We start from the raw sequence: 15,682 nt of genomic DNA, 5'->3' as shown, positions 1-15,682 counted from the left end.
AAAATTAGCTGATTTTGTATAAGCTGTTTCCTCTAATTTGATTCAAAAAAAAGGTCCAAAAATTATTGGTGGTTTATACGCAGAAATATGCTTTATTTTGCTTTCAGATTTGCTCTTTCAATAAACAATTTGTGACAGATCCAATCTTGTTTATCAGAATTTTGTGAAAGGTCCGTTTTGTTTGATCGGGATTTTGTGAAAGGTCCGTTTTGTTTGATTGAAATTTTGTGAAAGGTCCGTTTTGATTGATCGGATTTTTGTGAAGGGTCCGTTAACGGACCCAAATATCCTCTGGCCAGACCACTGCTTTTACTTTTTGGTATACTAGGTACATACAAAGTCCAAGTGTTTTCGATAGTAATTATTTATAAAATGTTAAAAAGCTTTTTGATGTTTAGTTTTAAAGGTAATGCAAAAAACATTCAGATATATTCTTATCAAATTCTTGTGGATAAATGATTGAAACGAAAGAATGACGTTTCAAGGACAAGAGTCAAAGGTTAGCTTAAAAGCGGAAGGGCACGGTGCCCTTCTAAAAAATCTTGGGGTTAGCCTTTCTCTTTTCCTCTCAATGTTTCCAAATATATTATAAGATTATATTTTTAAAATTTAAAAATATCGGAAAATTTCGAAGGAGAGTCGCCAGATTCCCTATAGTAACCAAATGTAATTTAAAATTGGGTCAACTATACTTCAGTTTTTAAATGCTCCCAAATGAGATCATTGACCCTCCAATTCTCTCAAACGTGACCAAAGTTAGTTTTGTGTTTTTTAATAGTTTAAACTCTAAACGTTTTTGTAGAGAGATCTCTATGCTGTTCCATTAATATTACTAAAGGTAGCCTAAAATTGCATTTCTAAAACTTTCCATTTCGGAGAATTTCTGGGAAGAGCACCCGACATTCTATTGTAAGCAAAGATAGACTAAAATAGATTTCAATTTGAAAAAATAAATAAATAAATAAATAAGAAAACAAAATTGTGGGGGAACCCCTTGTTTTCCTTCTCCTTTAACGTTACCAAAAATTGTAAAATTGCGTTTTTTGACATCAACTTTGAAAATATCACTTGGATGGGAACGAGAACCCTGTGTCCCGATTCTTTTCTTAAGCCTATATAGATCAACTAATTTCAAAAAAATTCCTGAGGGATTTAACTGGTTCCTCATCTGTTTTCTCGTGTCCTTCCTATGTTATCAGTATAGAAGCCTGAAGATGTGCTTTTTCAGGCTTATAACCATAAGAATCCTTTCAAGGCACATAAAAAATGTGTCAGTGTTAGCTATTATTTTACGTTTCACAATTTTCTATTTTAGAACTTTAAAACTTGATTTAGGAACTTAAAGAAAAATAGGAACTAGTGGTAGTTTAATGTCTTTGCTCGACTAATTTAGTGAAGTGAGCCAAACTATTCTTTTGCCGACTGGGCCAAAGTTAGCCAGTTCGCCCCTGCCCCACAGGTAAGTCCTCAAGCTGTACTATAGCTTGTGTCTTGCTGGTGTCAACTGTTGAGATACAGGTGTTATTAAGAACATTAGCAATATCACTATCGTCCTGAATTAAAATTCCGTGCTCATCAACCAGTGGCCCAATATGACTATTTCGAACTTTTCCTGAATTAGCGTCTGCAAAAAACCTCTTAAGATTCCTGCCTATGTTATCTGCCAGTCTTTGCTCCAACTCTCTTTTCTGAATCCGTACCAAATACTTAAATTTACGCCTTGCCTTACAATATTGGAGCGTATCTGCACAGTGACCAGATTCTTTAAACTCATGAAAAGGGACTTGCTTGTAATTTAGAGCGTCTTTAGTTTCCCTGGAGAACCACATCGGCCAAATTTTTGTGTTGACACTCTTTCTCCTTAAAAAAACATGATCTCCAACTGTTTTCACTAGATTTTCCTTAAACTCTGCCCACTGAAGATTTACATCGCTATTGTCCAATCTGGAAGAAAAAACTGCTTTCAAACTCTGCCTAAGGGCCACAAAATCAGTATTTCTGAAATTGGGCACAACCTAAAATTCTCTACTTTGTGCATATCAAATTTAATCCCAAACCTAATACTGTTGTGGTCACTATCTCCAATGTGTTCCCCTATACATAACCCTTGAACAGAACCTTCCATGTCACAGAAAACTAGATCCAAAATCACGTCCTGTCGAGCACCCTGAGTTACAATTTGATCTAAGAAACAGTCACCGATTACTTTCAAAAATTCCTATTACTGTGGTAAAAATTATTCCAATCAATTCCTGGAAAATTAAAAATCTCCCATTATGATGACTGACCCCTTGCTTGAAATGTCACTAATAATGCTAAACATCTGTTCATCTTGACCCTGGCTTAAGTTGGGTGGCCTATAAATGTTCCCTAAATGTATTTTTTTGCCCTTATTGCTCATCAACTCCAGCCAAATCATATCAGTTTCATTAGGTTTATCATTAATTACCTATTCATTGCAAGTTAAAGTGTCTCTGACATAAAATAAAACCCCACCACCTCTTTTACCTACTCTATCTTGTCTAAAACAAATTATACCCAGCAATCGATTGTTGTTTGTATGATTGTTGCTTGTGTTGATTTGTATTTGTATAAAAATTATTGTTAACTTCAGAATTTAATAAATCCAAAAAAAAATAATAATAATTACACATTGGTGCAACTAATTTTAGGTCAAAATTTACTTAGAAGTAATAAAATTTAACATTGCGAGTAAGCTATTAGGCATGATAACACTATTATGTATCACAATAGTCAGGGCCGGATTTAGGGGAGGGCAGGCAGGGCTACTGCCCCGGGGTCTCCACAGCAAAGGGGCCCCCCACAATAATTTTTTTACAAAATATCCTAACTTTCACGTTTCGATAATATCGGATATTTACATATATATCAAAATATTCGGATATATATCAAATTATCGGATATTTTCGAAAATATGATGATCTTTACGAACCCTGATTAGGGGCTTCCATTTCTTTGTTGCCCCGGGACCTCCACACTTCCACATCCGGCCCTGACAAAGTAGAGATTAAACTCAACGGAAAAGTCAAATGAAATGCTTGGACAGTTTTTATTGATGTTCCCACCATAGTAAAATATTTATGTACTCCGCATGTTTTTATGGATATGTTAATGCCATAAAAATTACTACTTTAGTAGGTTTGTGGGTACTCGGAACAGTGTGCCGGAAGAGTCTATATAATGAGCAAAGGGGTCTAGATAGCATTAAAATGGCCATTAATCTTCATTGAGGACTAATAAATTGACCAGGAACAGCCTAGCTGGGTTCAGAGCCTGTTGTTGATCATCACATTGGTATTTGTATACAAAAACAGATTTCACTTTATGTCAACATTTCATTTATTAATATCAAGTAGTTTTTCTTTCTATTTTTTAAAATTGTTTTGAGAGACTCCAACCTTTAAAACCTTTTTATTTCTACTTTTTAATTTTATAAAATGCATTTATTATCTTTTAATAAAGCTGAAAGTCTGCATCTCTGTCTGTTACGCTAAGTTAAAGGATTGATCCATTCCCCCCACCTCTCTCTCTCAAAGATTTTTGAAGCAATGTAATTCTAAAATGATAGTGGTATCAACTGAACTAAACACCAATAACTTTCCCATTTCAATGGGCTTTCAAAGAAGAGGGAACAAACTCTGGCAAATTTACTACAGCCGAACTAATCCATAAATTTAGAAATTGAAGCAACAGTCTACTTATTTAAAATATTTTTTTAGTTAGTTTATTTAAAATATTTTTTTTATATTTTGGAAGGGGGTTTAGGGTTGTTCTCCCTTCTCCCCTCAGATACGTTCATGGTGTTATAAATAAGAATTTTGGTCTTGGTAAGGCTTTTAATTTTCTGAGCTACAAAATGAAAAATCTATGTGCCATTTTTAATGAATTAAATTTACGCAATCTGTATCAGAATACAAAAAAAGAAAAAGAAAGAAACTGCTTATCTAGTTGCTAGATATTGTCAGTAACATATTTAAAACCAAAAATAAAGCCCGAAAATAATGTGGAAGAAAAATATTTTCAAAGACAAAATTGGTTGCCTTTTAAAATTCTTCTTCTTCAAAAGCACAACAGCCTTTGACAGGCCAAGGCCGACTCGCTAATCCTCCTCTAGTTGACCCTATTAGTCACTTTGGCCCTCCATGGGATGAGCCCCTTTAGCTTGAGATCCTTTTTGAAGTCGTTCAACCATCGTGTAGAGGGTCATCCTCTACATTTAGTCCTTTCAATTTTTGAGAATGTCAGTTTTTTGGTTTGGAAAGTATTGGCGTATCTCTGTACAATGATGTTCTCTTTGATGACTGGATGCCGACTGAGATATCGAGCATGCAGATTACAAAATGTACGTGATCGGCATGAGGCGGAAACATTCTATACTTTTTATTCAAAAAAATGTTTTTTTTTTTATTGTAACTTGTTGAAAAACAGTCAGAATGTGAATTGTTAGTTTATTTTTTGCCAATGGCAGTGAAACATATAGTTTATTGCTCTAGTTGGGAGTAACCTTCTCTTGAAATATTAATTTTTTTGTACAAAAAATAATGCTTGTAAATTGGTTTGTAACACCTTTTCTTTTGTTGAGGCGACCCAAATGCCAAGCTGAGTTACCTCAAACATGTTTTTCCAGCTAAGCACCATTTTAGTTTGAAGTGAATATACTTCAAACAAAATACATACAAAACTGTATACTTAGGTATTGATTTTTTTCTTTTGTAGTATTGATCAGTGAACCTTTGGAAAATGGACATTTAAGAAACAAGACTTTGAAAATTACAGATTTTGGATTAGCAAGAGAAGTGTATAAAACAACAAGAATGTCAGCTGCTGGAACATATGCATGGATGGCTCCAGAAGTTATAAAATCATCAACATTTAGTAAAGCCAGTGATGTATGGAGGTACAGTAAATGATGTGTTGTATTTTTTTTTTTTTTTTTTTTGTGCACTGTGTCATAAGCTCTTTAGGTATTCGGAGTTTTGGGAAAATCAGTTCTGAAATATTCTACCAATTAGCAGATTCCCCCTTTTTTTTCCAGAAATTTTAATTTTTATCTCTGTGTTCGCTTCTGTGTAAAATTTCAAATTTTTGTGTGACTTAAAGCATGATTCATTAAAAAAAAAAAAAACTTGAGAGAATCAAGCACCTGTCCTTCAAGAGCCAGATTATGTGTGGCATTCAACTATGAAATATTTTGAGGAAGTAATTTTGGTCATGTTCAAATAGAGTTACTGGTTAACCCAGGTGGTTGATTTCATGACTTTTAGTAATGTTATTGATTACTGCAGTGCATGTCTATAGACATACAGTTTTTCATATACAATCGACTATTAGAACACTCCTGGTGAGTCACTGGTGAGCCCAAGTTAACAAATCGCTCTGTTAAAACTCAACCTTTGGGAAATTGAAGTTTTTGTTGGAGGGGATAAGAAGTTTCCTTTATTGTTTTTTTTTTCTAATTTTTTTTTATTTTGTGTTCTCAGCTCTGCATCATATGTTCAACTTATTATTTATCATGCCTTATTTTTTCTTCAGAAAAGTTAATTCTAAAACAAAATTTACACTAATACATCTGTTGCATCAATAAATCCCTTTTTTCTATACTTAGATAGACTACTCCCATTGTCAATGTGGTATGAAGTTTTTTGGGGTCCATGGAGGAAAAGTAAAACCTTTTGTGTAAATATGATTATTGGTTTTATTGTAGATTGACCTGCTCTTTTAAACATAGAATTCAACTTTCTAGGATGCCTTAGGAAAAAATGCAATTTTTCAAAATAGTATATTCATTTATACTAACTTGTATAAATGACATGATGAATAAGAATAAGAGCACAAAATCAAGCACCATAAAATAAATTAAAAATAGAGTAGATTTTTTAAGTATTCATTTTTGGTAATGAAGATGAGATCTTAGTTTCTCAAACTCACAGTGAAAGAGGAGAGAAGAATGAGGTACATGACATCCAATATTCAATCCTCTTTATTTCTAGAGAGACAAAATAGTCAAAATTGAGGTAATTTCATGACTTTAAATAATTAATAGTAGAAAACACAGGTTTAAAAAAAAAGAATTTATAATTTAAAATACAAGGGGCTCCGCCCCCTGCTCGCTGATGCTCACCAATCCCCTAAGATTGCTTTGTAATCTTATTTCATTCGCAAAGATTTAAATTGATTTCCAAATTAATGATTTAAACTAATTAATTTAAATCGCAAAGTTTTAAATTGATTCGTAAAGAATGATACAATTTTGTAAGTTTTAAAAATCGCTTTCATATTCGCTGTATCTAGTAATATGATTGCTCTTTAGCTTGCACCTTGAATTTAGTTGAGTCTAAGGTTTTCCGTTAAAATTGAAACCCTTATATCTGCCATTCTAATTAATTGAGAAAGTTGGAAAAAAGCTTTATTTGATGCAGAAAAATAGAGATGGACATAAAGATAGAGTTAGAGATTTCCTTTAGATTTTCACCTACTCTTTTGAATGGCGTCTATGGTTCTAAAGTTATGCCTTTGATAGGTATCTTTGCGGCTCTCAAGCCACTAATGATTCCAAGTCATTAGTGAATCTATTTAAAGGCATAATTTTTTGATCAGTTTATTTCTGGTTCCCACGCTAAGTTTTCGTTGCTAGCAATCGGCTTCACAATGTAGGGGTATCAAACTTGTATTGATACATTCTTACTTTTATCATGAGCTAAAAGGCCAGAGAAAAGGCATGAGCGAAAATTAGCCAGAGGTAAGAAAACTTAACACATTCATCCATGATTTGCCTTCATGTGGCTTTTTTAACGACGGGCAGTACTTGACGGAAATTGCCGCCTAATATAAATGTTTTTCCACCAAATGGAACTTTGTTGTTCATTACGTCTCAGAGCGTACGGTAAATGATCTCTAAAGCTTTCCTTGGACTCATACTTGCCTCATCCCATGTAATGACATCTATTTCTTTCAGTCTGAGTTTGTCGCGAGTCTTTAAAATGCAAATGCCTTCCTCGTTCAATACAGTGGGTAGGTTGAAGAAACGATGAGACATTGTTTCCACCAGGCAGTAAGATTGAAGCTATTCCTGTCTGTGCCACGCAAGCTGTTTTCTTATTTAGGGTCGCAGTTTGTGATAAATTGCGTTGTTAAGAAACGTTTTACCAGTTCCCCCTGGTCCATCAATGAAGAAGTATTTAGAAGGATCGTCACAATTGTTGAACCAATGATTGCGACCAATGATTCTATCATAGACAGTCTTCTGGTCAGCATTAAATTGTTCTTCAATTTCTTTTCAAGTGGCTGCATGAAGTTCTATATATCTGCATTTCCCACTGGTGCAGTGATAGAAGTAACTTGGGGAAGACCATGTTTGGCATGTTCTATTCTCTATTGAGATTGTTCTATTCTCTATTCTCTATCTTACAAAGGGGTATTGCAGGTTGTGCAGTCACATTCAGTCATATTATCCTTAAACTTCTCCCACAGCTGCAAGGTGTCCGATGGTTCAGGCCCGATTAGTTAGTACACAAAAAAATGCCTGAATTGATTGGGCATCAAAGTAGTTTCAGCTTCTTGCGGAAAAGCAGTAGCTTCTTCGCTGTTTTCAGTAATCCCCATGGCAATCGCAGCTTCTCTGCAAGTAGTGTAGACAACGCCTTCATGGGTCTGAAGATCTGTGAAGCAAGTAGTACCAGAAGTCCTGTTCAGTATAAACTTTAGATGAAATCTTTCTGAATCTCTTGGCGACACATTAACAATACGACCTACTACTTTACACATTCTCCTACGAGGAATCCACTTTTTCGTTGAGGTATTCCAAGAGTAACTGTCTGGCAAGTTCCCGTAAAGTAGATTCCTAGATGCAGAATCTTGCTTGTTAAGATCAAACCATGCCAGAAGCATTGTATTACAGTCTTTGCTGACAGCATTTTCTTCTTGACCTTCTGAACCTGCTGAAAAATGCAAATACAGTAGAATACATTTGTAACGCCGACCTATATAGCGCAATTCTCTATAAACCGCACAACTTTTCTGAAATAAACAATAGGTTTTTAAGTTAAAAAAATCCCTTTGTTTTGCTTGCTAACATAAAAATTGTTAGGAAAATTAAATTTTGAAACAGTTTTTCATCTTTCCAGCTTAATTCAAAGCTTTTAAAGGAAGATTAATATTCACAGTAAAGAGACCAAATGGCTCTTGAAAATGCAGCTGTTATGCAAACTATGATGCTGGCAAAAGTGCAGGATAATTCACTTTCTTTTAATTGTAAAGCATATTTATTTGTGAGTGATTAGTTGTATAATTAGTGTTTAAATACTCATTGCAGATAGAACTAATTCTGAAGTGCTAATATATATATCAAGGGTCTGTCCAGGATTTTTCACAGGGTCCGTTTTTTGTGAAAAATGAATAAATTTTGTGAAAAATAATTAATTTGGAAAAAAAATGTTAAAACGAAATTTTATAATTTAGAGATGGCACAAACTGCATCAATTAAAGTTGAGTGTTTTCCTCTTTTATGTCGAGAATATCATTCTGGAGTGTTTTTCTGATATTTGGCGGGGGGGGGGGGGGGCATCGCTCTCTCAAGTATCAATATTTATCTACCATTCTACATTTTGTTAAATTATACTACAAATATTTCTGTCCAGTATTTAAAATAATTGTAACAAAAAAAAAAAAAAAAAAAAATCAGAATAGGGTTCAGCATTTAACTTGGTGACCCAAGACACTCTTAAAAAGCACAGAATTTCGTTTAAAACGTATATATTCCGTGATTTTAACAAAAATAAAAAGTTATTTTAATTGTTTACCTCTTAACAAAGCGTAATAAACATCAAAAATTCGAAAAATCGGATTCCGATAGCGGATGCAAAGAGATCGCAATTCTCAAAGTGAAGGCATCAAAAGTATAAAAACGACTTGTAAAAGAAATATTTTTGATAAAATTATTTTAAAATTTCATTTTAGAGTCCTATGATAAACATTTCATTAACATCTGTGGACACAGTTGAAGCAAAAAAAAAAATAAATAAAATAAAATAAATAAAATAAAATAAACCATCTATTCAGCATTTTAATTTTTGACTCATAACAGAAAATGGAATTTTGCTTTAAAAACTTGAAATGAGAGTTCTAACAGAAATAAAGAGACTTTTCATTTATTTGCATCCTAATAAAGCGAAGTTAGCTCGAAAAAAGAACAAAATATGACTCTCATTCTCATATCAGATTTAAATTATTGCATTTTTCAAAATGTAGACATCTAAAGAAAAAAAACGGTAATTAAAAGTTTATTTAAAGTTAATCATCCTTGTTAGCATCGAAAAATCAAAACCCATATAATTTTCTCCCAAAATAACAATTAAACATCGCACCACACTGTAAAAACGCAAATATTGACAAGCTAGTAAAATGAGAATATTTTCTAATCAAGTCATTATAAAGGTTCAACGCCAGATGCTAAGTGGTGATAATTTTGAAGTTGGTAACCCTATCTGAAGCGATCATATTTTTTCCCCACCCTTACTATCCTTTTGCAGTTCTAAGTTCATTTCACAGATATATATTGTTATTGTTTATTAAATCATGAGCGGGGGGGGGGGGGAGAAAAGTGCTTACCAATGCCTTTTCAGAAAAGTTTACAACAACACCGCTGCTAATTAGCTGTGATAAAACAAACAACCATTATATTTATTTGGCAGTAGCAATTATTTATCGCTTGCAGGAGCATCGTAAGAGTGCCGATTTTTTTCTTTCAAAATTAGCCGATTTTGTATAAGCTGATCCCTCCAATTTGACTTCAAAAAAGGTTCCAAAAATTATCGGTTTATACACAGAAATATGCATTGTTTTGCTTTCAGATTTGCTCTTTCAATTAACAATTTGTGAAAGATCCGATCTTGTTTATCAGAATTTTGTGAAGGGTCCGTTTTGTTTGATCGGGATTTTGTGAAAGGTCCGTTTTGTTTGATCGGAATTTTGTGAAAGGTCCGTTTTGGTTGATCGGATTTTTGTGAAGGGTCCGTTAACGGACCCAAATATCCTCTGGCCAGACCCCTGTATATATATATATATATCTGAATATTAATTTCAAAATTTGAGAAATGACCTATATAATGCCGAAACCTGTATAACACAAAAGCTCTGGTCCCTAGGTCTGCGTTATAACAGTCTTCTACAGTAACTCTCGCCGTGTTTAAGTTAGAGCATTGAAACAAATTTCGTAGAATGCGGAAAATTCTACCCTTTCCAACAATACATAATATTAATGTATGCAAGTAATTTTTCACCCCTTTAATGGGCAATAATAGACAATTAATGCAAAATTTGAGCTTATACTATTAATTACAAAAAAAAAAAACTAATTTGAATTTTTAAAAATAAAACCCCAGGTGCATATCCCGGGGGCTCGAAGTAATTTTGTACAAAATTTCAAGGCTGTAGGTGCTATGGGGTCTCCTAGACGCACGTCCGCCACAGACTTCCTTCCAGAATTTCTTTGAAACCTTACTTTTATTTACTATAAAGAGAAAATGCTCCAAGCATCTAGAGAGAATTCATATAACCTCAGAGCATGAGAGTAGGTAAATTAGCTTACATTTTTTAGTGTTGTTTTTCTCATGTATTTCTTCTCATGTATTCACATTATTTATCAACTGAAAGTGCAAAATGCTATTTTATTAGCAAGTATGTGTTTAAAATATTTCTTTATTGAGCATTTTGTTTTTATCTATTTTCTAGCTATGGTGTCTTATTATGGGAATTACTGACTGGAGAAACACCTTATAAAGGAATTGATGCATTAGCTGTAGCTTATGGCGTTGCTGTAAATAAGCTTACTTTACCTATTCCATCAACATGTCCAACTCCTTTTTCATCACTTATGGAGGGTTAGTTCCTTTAACTGTGTTCTTGAACAGTAATCTGATCATTTGGATTTTCTGATTTGTATGCAATTACTCTATAAATTGATTGAATTTTATCCACTTAGCACATTATTCAAAACTGGAGATCAGTTTGTGATGTAATTTCTAGGTAAAACAATTACTTTGATCCTGATTGTTTTCAGAGGAGAGCAAGGAATAGAGGGGCTTTTACATTTTTAAACTGTGGGTTAAAGACAGATTTTGTCATTATGCTAAATAAAATCTGATATTATTATGCATTCTACACCTTTGCCATCCAATCTTTTTTTCATTTTGAAAGCTACTTAATATTAAGGTTTTTCTTTCCTTTTGTGTATTTCAGTTTGCTGGCATCCTGATCCTCATCAAAGACCCACCTTTATCCATATTTTACATGAATTAGAAGAAATTGCTTGCTCCCCGTTTATGAATACTCCACAAGAATCATTCCATACCTTACAAGAAGATTGGAAACACGAAATTGCTGAAATGTTCCATGAGCTACGCTGCAAAGAAAAGGTAAACTTTTCATACCTATCATTCTTTATGTAGCTGTTAAAAAGTGCTGTTGAAAGATAATGAAATCTTTATTTAATTTTGAAATTTGTAATGATCAATTTTTTGCATTATTTTTTCCTATCTGATTAATATAGCAAAATCCTGAGTTGCTCAATCAGATGCAAGGAGGAATCCAGAAATGTTTCTAGGAGGGAGCAATTTATTTTCATCACTTATGTTTTATTACGTATCTAAGGGATGGGGTGGGGGGTTACCCACATATTCTTTACTAAAAAACAAAGAAGTATATAGACATAGCCATTGAGGGGAGAGGAAGGAGGTCCTATAAATGTTCCCTTTCTTTGACGTCTACAAAGTTGATCTAAAATTGCTCATTAAAAACTTTGAAAAAAATCCATGGGTTATGTTTCCAAACCCCTTTCTCACTAACGTTATTAACTTTGGCGAAATTTTGGTTGTTAAGTTCCTAAAAATGCTAGAGATAAGTTCCTGAATCCCATTTCTTCTCTAATTTTTATCTGAGATTGGCAACTATCGCACCTTTACAACTTCAATTTTGAAAAATGCCCTGAAATGCCTCCGAACCTTCCTTCCTCCTAACGTCACAAAAGATTCTCTAAAAGTGCCTTTTTTAAATTTAAATTTCAAAAACTTCTTGTGAGAGGGTTCCGAATCCTATTCCTTTTCCTTATTGTCATCAGGGATGCTGATGTCAATACAATTGTATTTTTAAGACTTCATTTCCCAAATATTGGTAGTGCAGAGCAAGGATGCCCTCACATAGGTTGGGCAAAGAGGGGGGGGGTGCTCGAGCTCCCCCCCCCCTTTTGAAATTAGAACTTCCTTGCATTTGGTATTCTTTTCTTTGCAAAAATGTAACATTTATTCTCCAGCCATTAATGAATAAGTTATTAAAAATGACAAATTGTAATGACTGTAATCTGTCCTGAAATCGGTTTCCATTTAGAAAATACCCTGCTAAACCATGGGGAAAATATCTGAGCCCCCCCCTATAATTTTTCATATGGGCACCCTTGGTGCAGAGTCCCTCAAGAGAGGGGCAATTGCCCCCATCGCCCCTCCCTTGTATCTGCCCTTGATCAAATGATACCAAAAGTAATTACTAGTAAAATTCAGCAACAATTAGCATTTTCCAGTTATCATTTTATGTCTTCACATAGCATAAGAAAAAAATAAAATGCTGCTTCAAGCAGTGATTTAAGTCACGGCGATCTACATTGTTTGATCCATTGCAAAAAAAGGGTTCTGCTGATTATCTCCTCCTTACCTTGTTTTCTTTTCCAAAATAAATAAATAAATAAATAAAAATAAATAGAAAACATAAAATAACTTTTTCTTGTATTCCTGAAATTATATCTATCTTGATTTTCTGAAAAATATTTATGGTTAAAGACGTGATTGTATTGAAATCAAATTTTTTTTTCAAAAAAAAAAAAAAAAAAAAAAAAACTGAAAATATATACAGATATACATGCTAAATTTTCACACAAATAACATATTGTTCATCTAACTTTATATACATGCCTTGCAGTTTGCTAATAAATTTATTCATGAACATCATCATTTGAAGATGCATATTTCTTACTTAGTGATTTATCAGTTGCACTATAAAGCTTTTTATTTAATCATTTGGTATTTCTGCTTTGATTTTAGGAGCTGAGGTGTCGTGAGGAAGAGCTTACAAAAGCATTGTTGCAGCAAAAAATTCAGGAAGAATTTTTACGGAAAAGAGAACAAGAATTAGCTGAACGAGAAATAGATTTGCTTGAGCGAGAATTAAATGTTATGATACTCCAACAACAACAAGGTCGCCCTACACCTAAGAAACGTAAAGGGAAGTTTAAGAAAAGCAGACTAAAATTATTAAAATCTGGTGGTCAAATTAGCATGCCCAGTGGTAAGAACACTTAATTTTATATGTTTATGTGAAAAACTTACCATATACTTGAAAGTTTATAAGTTTGTTTATATATATATGCAAATAAACCCAGTGGCACCTCAGCCCATGGGGGACCAAGGCCTACTGTGCCCATCTCGGTCTTCCTGACCAAGGGCTCTGGAGTGTTAGGCATATGTTCTGGTTAGGTGGTTATCCAAATGCGGAACCACCAGGGTTTAGTTCCCAAGCACCCTTGGTACTCATTTTATCGACCCACTGAAGGGATGAACAGTTGAGTCGACCATGCCCAACCCAGGAGTAAAATCCGGGCCTGCAGCGTGGGAGCAAGAAGCGCTACTACTGAGCCACTGGGCTTCATAAATGCAAATACCGACAAAAATGGGGTTGTTTCCAAAATTTTAAAAGTTTTTTTTTTGAAAGGACATGCTTAAAAACATAGGATCTAACCATTTTTTAAATAATTTGTTTAAGTTTAATACTTTAAAAAAATTACTTAAATCGGAGCTTTTTCATTGTTTACATTTCTTGCTGCATCACAAATGATGAAATACCATTCTGTGTTGCCATTCACAGAGCAAAATATTTGATTCGCATCTTTGCACATGTGTATTGGCAACGATGTGGTTGATAGCAAGCACTTTTGACTGAAGGAAACAACCCCATTGTGAAAAGTGTTTAAAAATTTTTTTATACCTTGTTTTTTTAAACAAATTTTGATGTGGCATGTATATATTATGTCAATTTAGGTAAAACAGTAAATCACAATTAATATATTAAGTAAATTTTCCGCACATATGCAAAATTAATATTTAATTGAAAAAAGAGTGATATGGAATGGTGGCAATATTCCGAAATTTTGGATGTAGAAAGAGACAAGAGAGAAAATACATACATTTCTCTCTCTTTCTCTTTTTTTTTTATTTTTTAAAATTTCCCTACTGTGGAAAAAAATCATACAAGAATCAGTAAATTTATTTTCAACAATCTAAAAAATGTGAACAATCATTATGGTCTGGAAAATAAATAAACAAATAAAATAATAATAAATGCTCATCAACATCCTAACAATATTTTCAATTTCTGAAGAATGACAATTGTACCAAGGTTTAACTGTTAAATTGAAAACAAAATGAATTAATTATTCTTCAAATCTCATTTACACAATCTTAAAAAAATATAAAATCGTTAAAAATGATATCTTTCAAATCCTATTTATACAGTGCAAACTTACCGGTCAATACTCAAAACAATAATAATACTGAGATTTTTTTAAAATGAACCAATACATGTCCCATAATTAATCATTATCAGACAGCTTAAGGTTTGCATGTTGTTAATGTAAAAGTTTCTAAAATATAATTAAAATACTGAGTGGTATTAAGTTATGATGCTGCTATTCCAATTTGCTGATTAATCATTATCAGATTTGCTGTTAAGCTGATCAGAGAAAATCTCAATAAAAGCTTTATTCTATACTAGAGGACCCGACAGACTTTGTTCTGTTCAAACTTTGCAAAAAGTTAAAAAATTTCAATAAACTATCAAGTGTTTGAACCGTTTTGTTTAAAAAATTAAGTAAAAAGGAAATGATTTAAGCTGCTTGGTGTCAGAATGCGTATATTTATTACAATTTGATTTTTTCTAATGTACACTGAGCAGTTGTTCTATTAACTATTTTTCTCCCGTATTTGATGGCTTGTTCCTTCAGCCATACTCAAAGCATGAAAAGTGTCCTCAGATATTAAGTTTAAAAAACTAACTACCCATCTAGAACAAACGGGAAATCCCGCTGCAATGTCTGCCATATGAGAAAGAGCAAAACACTCGAAAGGATATTGTTTTAAAAAATGATAAAGGTAAAAACAGTTCTCTGGAAAAGCAAAGCCCCCCCTCCAGATGTAAAATCAACAAATTCTTCAACTAATGACTAAACACTCTTTAAAAACGAAAACCCATTCTTTGCAGTTTGAAATATTCCGCCAAACAAACAAAAAATACAATAAATTACATTGACAGTAGCTTTAAAGTGTAAAGATGATTAATAACAATGAAGTAAAAATGATCACTCAACTCTATTGTTTATAGTTAAAGTCGCGAAGCCACCACGTTACTGTAATCCAGCCGATCAGTGAGCGAAGCTAACTCCGACCTATTAGCGGTCCGATCTTATGAACAAAAACATTTAAAACTTTATGTATAGCCTAAGTTGTTCTATCCCCCAAAGATAAAGATCTTCCACTGCACTGATATTTTGTGTACAGAACTATCCTGTTGTAATTTATCTGGACTAAAATAAAATTTGTTTCGTCTTTAAATTCCATCATCTTTT

The 15,682-nt window shown here is 33.2% G+C and overlaps 1 protein-coding gene across 1 annotated transcript in view; it reads left to right on the top strand.

Moving 5' to 3' along the window:
- Nucleotides 1-15,682, top strand: part of LOC129229759 (mitogen-activated protein kinase kinase kinase 11-like) — a 44,048-nt gene that overhangs the window by 11,895 nt on the left and 16,471 nt on the right. Inside the window, exons 2-5 of the mRNA XM_054864131.1 lie at nt 4,738-4,918; nt 10,750-10,898; nt 11,257-11,432; nt 13,107-13,350. Coding sequence (XP_054720106.1) covers nt 4,738-4,918; nt 10,750-10,898; nt 11,257-11,432; nt 13,107-13,350 — 750 coding nt within the window. The remainder of the gene's footprint in view (nt 1-4,737; nt 4,919-10,749; nt 10,899-11,256; nt 11,433-13,106; nt 13,351-15,682) is intronic.

The sequence above is a fragment of the Uloborus diversus genome, chromosome 9, assembly GCF_026930045.1.
Source record: "Uloborus diversus isolate 005 chromosome 9, Udiv.v.3.1, whole genome shotgun sequence".
Lineage (NCBI taxonomy): Eukaryota > Metazoa > Arthropoda > Arachnida > Araneae > Uloboridae > Uloborus > Uloborus diversus.
Note: the sequence above shows the minus strand (reverse complement) of the source record. Positions and strands in the feature narration are given on the sequence as shown.